Below are 6838 nucleotides of genomic sequence, written 5' to 3'. Positions count from 1 at the left end.
ATAATGTACAGGCCTATAACTGACTGGCCTACTGAAAGATAGTAAAATAAAATATGTTCTCATAAAAACACAAAGTGCATTTAAGTCAAGTGCATTTTAAAATTTTCTCTGTAGGACTACTACAACAAAGTGCATTCAGAATAAGTGCAACTGCTGAAAGATAAAACAATATTTTCTCTGCAGGTCTACAACATAATAGTGTGTTAACCATAAGCCATTTAACAACAACAAATGCACCAAGAATTGCAGATGTGTAAAGTGGAAAACAAATATTTAAACACTAGACACAAGCCCATTCTACTTCTTGAGGTAAAGTGGCAGGTTTTTCTTGATGAAGAGTAGCTTCTCTGCTTTATCACAGTGAAGTCTGTTCCTCTTCTCATCAAGAACATGAGCTGCTGCACTGAACAGTCTCTCACTGTCAGTGCTTGTGCACGGAGCAGACAAGTCCTTGTGTGCCATCTTTGCCAGGTCAGAAAAGTGGCCTTGGTTATTTCTCCGGTAGGCAAGAGGGTTATCACTTCTGGGGATGGGGGCTTCAGACAGATAACCATCTAACTGTTGAGCGGTTGAGCTTGTCATCTGTCTGACATTTGAGAAAGAATTGAGGGATTTTATTTCATTGGGGCCAGTGCATAAATAAACATTTTGTCAAAAAAAATAAAAGAGCAGAATAGCCTACCTATTATTTGGGGCACTCTCTTGCAGGATCTCATAGAACATATCAGACAAAGAGGGTGCAGAGAAACGAGTCCTTTTTTCTGCGCTCTGCTCTCCCTCTCCTGCGCTGTGTGCGTCTCCATCTCCACGCGGGTTCTCCGCATCCATTGCGGCTTGGATCATTTCTCGCGCACGCTGCTTTATTCCCACATCCAAGTAATGATCTTTATAACGCGGATCAAGTACAGTCGCGATGAAATGCAGAGGATCCGAATAGATCTCAGTAAAACGTGTGCTGACAGACTCTACTAGTGTACTTTTCATTGTTTTCACTCCTTGGTCCATGTTATATTGTTTATGGGTACAATAATATCCTGAATCATTGGAGACACATGACGACCAACTTAGTTTGTTAGTGCCCAACTGTTTATTGTCCCCCGAGCAACAGGTACAAGCACAAAGGTTCCTAACCTTGTAATAACCTAACTTCTTTGCTTAGAAGACGCTTTAGTGCTGCAATTATAGGAATAACGTCTGCTACAGATGCATCAGAGGAGCTGATCTCTTTGGTTAACTGCTCAAAGGGGGCAAGAAGAGAGAGAATGTTCTCTATTAAGACCCACTGGTGTGAAGTGAATGTCGCGGGGAGCTCATGATCTGCGCTGTATGCAGCCAGTCCTCGCTTTTGCGCAAAGAGGCTTTCCAGCATGTTATAAGTGTTGTTCCACCGTGTACTCACGTCTTGTTGGAACCATTTTACCGGTGTTCCAAACTGATCTTGCATAGACTGTAAGCGGGAATAGGCCAGCTGAGAATGTTTAAAGTGGCCAACAATTCTTCTGCCTATAGCCAACACGTCTTTTACGCTGCGCTGAGACAACACTCCCTCGTTCACGGCCAGATGTAGTGTGTGGGCCATGCACCGTATTCCTTTTAGCTGGCTTTCTTCTATCGCTTTTGCCATATTTCTTGCATTGTCACTGGCTATGGCATGCACTTTAGACCGGTCGATATGCCAGGTGGCGAACATATTGGCGAATGCATCAGAAATAGCTGCTGCTGTATGTGACCCTCTAAACTCTTGTGAGTGGAGCAGAATCCTTTGCAGCTTGAAATCTGTGTCGACCCACTGTGCAGTTAAATTGAGCATACTGGTGAGGCTGACGTCTGAGCTCCATATGTCGGTCGTGAAACTGATGGCTAAAATATCTGCAGCTAAAAGCTTGTGGACGTGAGTTGCAACAGCATTAAACAGCTCAGGAAAACACACGTCTGAGAAATACCGTCTGCTCGGCATGGCATAACAGGGCTCAGTGTGCTCTATCAGCCTATGAAATCCCACATCCTCTACGACAGAGAACAGCTGATCATCTAGGGCAATGAATTCCATAATTTTCTGTGTAATGCCCTTTGCTTTGGCACCATCACTGGAAAACTTTGTTGCCTTTTCAAAAACGTCCGCCACAGACGGAGTGGGCGTGCTGGGAGGGATTTTCCTTTTTTGTGCCGTGCTCTTCTCATATTCAGAATGTAGCAGCTTAATCTGAGATGTAAACCAAATCCTTAACACTGGAATAAATCCCAAATACAAGGCACTCTTGTTATTTCAGTGCAATTTCTAAAGTGCGACTACAGCTGCTACATCACTTTTTCCCTCTCACTTATTTCTCAGAGACTCAGCAGTGACATGGGGCAAACTTCTGAGCTCCAAATGTCTGTAGTGAAGCTAACGGCGGTGAAGTTGCATTTCTCTGGTATGCTGTCACGTACTTTGTTGTACAGCTCCGGAAAAGCAGTGCCGGTAATGTAATGTTGAGACGGCAGGGCATAGCGGGGGTTCGGTTACCTTTTATTGCCTTGTTGCTCTCTCGAGGGTATTTATCCCTCCTCTTAAAGGTGCAGTGTGTAGAAATTGGAATTTTAGCGACATCTAGCATTCAGATTTTAGAATGAGCCCATTTGTTTCCAAACATCACATCACTAAGCGACGAGAGCCTGTGAAGACCAAAAAGGATCATGAGCCGGACATCATTTACAGCAGTGACGAGGTGAGGGTTTATTCATTCATTATTGTAACCATTATTTTTATAGATTATAGGTCAGTCTTCTTCTCCGCCTGTCTTCCAGGTAGATTTCAGGACTGGCAGGCAGGTTCATATTTAAAAATCGCGTTTGGCTCTTTCTGTCCCCAAAACGTTGCCGTAGACAACATGGCGGTTCCTTATGTCAGCCTCCGTGAGCGCTGACATAAGCGGTAAGGTAAATCTAAAAAAGCTTTTTTCTAATTTTGTAAAAAGAAAACGAAAGTTTTAAGGGGATGCTTGGACACTTATTTTAACATACTTCACATAAATATGTAAACATTATATCCCATTTACACCGTTTCTGTTTGGTGAAATGCAGCCAACTTCTACACACTGCACCTTTAAAGTCCAGAGGTTGTTGCTCTTGTAAAGTCTCCGTATCCCGCTGCATGTTTTGATCGGAAATGACGGATCAAATTTGTAGAATTAAATGCAGCTCTGCTACCACCTCGTGAAACGGTCCTGTTGCAGATTCTGCAAGTGGCTGTAGGACTGTTTTTGCTTTCACATTTTAAGTTTTTTTCACACCGTTGACATTTTAACACATGGACACTAATTAGGCTACTTGCTACTTATGCTTTGTTGTTACTGGTGTGTTTATGGCCTGACAGTTATGATGAAAATATGAAGAAAGGACAGATACACCCCTTACAGAAGAAGATTCTCCAGGAGAAAGAGTGAAACGACTGACATCAGGGAAAGAAAAAAGGAGGAAATGTGTGATGAACCAAGAGAGGAGAAGAGGAGGATGATTAGAGAAAAGCCTGAGGTTGAATTCAGATTTGAGTAATCATGAAACATGAAGTAAAAGAAAAGTAAAAAGAGAAAGAGAGAGGAAGGTGAGAAGAGGAAGTGAAGTCACCGGTGGTTTTAAAATCAGGTGAAGACAAAGAGACAGAAGATGAAACTGTTGATCAGATAATAGAGCTGTGGTACAGAAAAGATAACAGAGGAGCCAAGAGTTTATGTGACTAAGATGCATATAAAACTGGATCTTTTAGTGGTAGTATATGGTCATAAATCTAAAACTCCTTTTTTATATGTTCTTCTTTCAGTGGAGCAAACTAAGAGAGAGCAGAGTGAGTCAGAAAGGAACTGATCAGATAGTCGCTGTATGATAAGTCCAATTTGAAATTCTGTTCTGCTGTTTGCCTTGAGAAATTTAAAGGAAAAAAAAAGTAAGAAGGGTTACAGGTATAAATTTACCACTCGTGTTTATTATGAGATAAGGTATACTCAGCACTTTAAAATAATAGAAGTTGTTTTTTAATAGACACATTAAGTTCCTCCAAATAAAATATGTGCATTCTATGAATACAAATGGCTTCAAATCAACAAAAATAGTGTCTGTAAAGTTGGAAAAAGTCTCATTAGGAGAAGGTCTCCAGACCCCCTAGTCATGGGCTAAGCTCCTAATGTTGGCAACCCCTAGCGCCGCCCTTGATTAGAGGTAAGTTATTTCAGTGGATGATACTTTGGCATTATATGTTTTCAATCAGAGAGGTTAAATCAGCCGAGAGATTAACCCTGGCACACACTTGTCTGCGTATTTGGCACTCTCCTTTACGCACGGAGGATGAAAGGTGTTTGTTATCCCGTGAGCTGCTGTTTGTCACTAAAAAAGGGGAAGAAGTTTTATTTCACAAACCAAAAAACCTCTTACAGTCAGTAAAGCCTGACTTTCTTTGAAACTGGTCAGAAATGTGGACTGGACTGGGATCCAGCTGCCTCTAGCATGCGGCTGTGTGTGCTCTCAAGCGGCTTCCTCTTGTTGCTACTTCATGTTACGTCACATTCCCGCGCTCGTGCTGCTTCATTTGCATCTGTGCCGTGCCTAGGCCCACCTCGTCCATCCGTGCCGGGGCCGTGAAGTGTGTCGCGTGGAAGCACGGAACGATTGCACTCACACTGACAAGACTTTAGGCTGAAACGGCCCAGGCACGGTATGGATGGCCTAGTGTGAGTGCGCCCTTAGAAAAGAACAGAGAGAAGCCATGTCATCTTTGGGGGCCTTGGGTGGTCGGGATAAAAACTCTGTTTCTCTTCAGCAGCTGGCGTCACAGACTTACCTGTGTCTCCTCTCCTCTGTCTCAGGAATGTTTCACTGCATCAGCCCATTTTCATCTCAGACTCAGGATTTTTCGTATTGATGGCACACTAAGTTTATCAGAGATGTTGATAACACAGACAGATGACTCATGCACCTCAAATGTTGGTTTTCTCTCCTATGTGTCCTCCTGTTAAGTGGATAATGAACACTTTTTCTCTCTCTCTATGGGTCTATTAAAGGTTATTAAAGTTCAATCTGCTGAACTCGTATTTTTAGGAGAGCTTGGAGTAACAAAATATTTCTTTGTCATGCCAACAATGAGGGGCCTAATATCTGAATAGTACGAAGACCTAAAGCTGCACAAGAAACAACAGAATGACAAAATGTAAACAGGCTTTAGCATCAGAAAGGAAGCTCCAGGAGAGAGCTGCTGAACTTCTGCAGGTGCTGCATCACCAGCTCAGAAAGATAGTAAACATTAAACCACCAGGGACTTCTTGGGTGAAATTGCGAACTGAAGAACTTTGTCTAAATCTGGACTTAAAGATATCGGGACTTTCCATTAAGATTATTCAGGAACACCAGTTAGAAAAAGGGCCCCCTGTCTGGCCACAGTCAGTCTCTGGACTCCAGTGTGTTGGCTGGATTGGCCTGTCTGAGTAGCTGATCTCTGAGAGCTCTGTGGAAGCACCAAAGAAAACTCTGATTTTGAGCTACCAGTCTGGAGCTGTAGCTGCTCTGGGTGAGAGGGATCTGAAAGTCCACATGGCTCTGACTGTCTAATGAAAGCAGAGTCCACCAGTGGAGATGTGGACAGATTATATGGTCCAGAAACTGTATCCTCAAAAACTCTTAGTTTTCTTTCAAGGCTTTTAGAGAATGTTTTAGATGAGTTGTAGTTGCTATTTCTTTTTACCATTTTATTAATTTCTTCATTAATTTTGTTTATTTGCTCAGTTTTTGCTTTTGCGTGTTCATGGTTTTAGATAGAAAGATAGAAATTTATTTTGAGTGCAGAGTGGTCACACAAAGAAAAAAATGCTCATAGACAAAAAAAAAAAAACCCTAAATAAATACAGTGCAATGTGAATGTCACGTGTAACAATTTGATTTACATATCCAAAAAGTTCACACTTATTTAATCCCACCCCCTCTCCATGGCTCGCTAATTTTGTACACCTTTAGCTGCTCTGTTGAAGTAAATAAACGACTTTAAGATCTGTCCTGAGTCTCTGATGGGACTTTGTCTCTACAGAGAAGTTAGGGATGTAAACACACTTTCTTAGTTTCAACACTAGTCTTCTGATTCTCTGTGGGATCGTCAGCATTTTTATATAAAGAGCAGTTTTCCTCAGACTCTGAGGTGAGCTTAGCCATCCACATAGCTGATTATAAACACTAAAATCATCAGTACAGAGCACATGTTCATGTCTTTAAACCAAATGTGGTTCAACTAAGCTAACCACTCCCTCACCCACCAACCCAACTAAGAACAGACTGTAGATCTACTAACACTGATCTAAACATTCAGAGTAAATCTCAGACAGACAAGATTCTTCAGAGTCTGGTTTCAGGATCCCGTCTTTATTTCTGCTTCACTAGGATATAACATCATTGTTTTAAACAGCATCAATCTTCATAGCAGGAATCTAAAGATCAGATTAAACAGCAACCAGCAGGAACACACCATCACATGACTACAGATAATAAAATCATTTACAATACATTTAATAAAACAAGACAAAGAAATAAAATCAGGCTTAAGAACCACGAGTCAAGGTTTCATCCTTTAGACAGTTATGATAAAGTTGTGAGAAAACAATAAAAACAGGGGAGGGGCCCTTGAGGAGCCTGCCAGTGTATTTTTATCTATTTTTTCTTAGTAATTAATGTCATTATTGAATCAAAGCAACAACATGAAGTCAGAGTTAGGAGCAGCTTGTTGTCTTGTTTTAGTGCTGCTGTAAATAACTGAGTCATCTGCAAACATCTGAACCTAGAACCAGAGGAGTCATGAAGGAAGGAACGGTCTGATCTATGCTAT

The 6838-nt window shown here is 41.6% G+C and overlaps 1 protein-coding gene across 1 annotated transcript; it reads right to left on the bottom strand.

The window, feature by feature from the left end:
- Positions 1–225: 225 nt before the first annotated feature.
- LOC121508791 (zinc finger BED domain-containing protein 4-like) lies at positions 226–906 on the bottom strand. The gene is made up of 2 exons (XM_041785877.1): positions 683–906; positions 226–586 (listed from the first exon to the last, which is right to left on the bottom strand). Exons 1-2 carry the CDS (start codon positions 841–843, stop codon positions 298–300), a joined length of 450 nt encoding a protein of 149 aa, XP_041641811.1. The 5' UTR covers positions 844–906; the 3' UTR covers positions 226–297.
- Between the last annotated feature and the right edge of the window lie 5932 nt (positions 907–6838).

This window comes from Cheilinus undulatus, linkage group 4 (genome assembly GCF_018320785.1).
Source record: "Cheilinus undulatus linkage group 4, ASM1832078v1, whole genome shotgun sequence".
In the NCBI taxonomy this organism is placed as follows: domain Eukaryota; kingdom Metazoa; phylum Chordata; class Actinopteri; order Labriformes; family Labridae; genus Cheilinus; species Cheilinus undulatus.
This window is presented reverse-complemented; position numbering and strand designations above follow the sequence as displayed.

Bases quoted from the DNA above. Each gene is read 5' to 3' on its own strand.
- LOC121508791 (XM_041785877.1), bottom strand. From the start codon at position 843: ATGATCCAAGCCGCAATGGATGCGGAGAACCCGCGTGGAGATGGAGAC. The intron at 587-682 runs GTAGGCTATTCT...CTCAAATGTCAG, and splicing joins GAGAGTGCCCCAAATAATAG to ACAGATGACAAGCTCAACCG.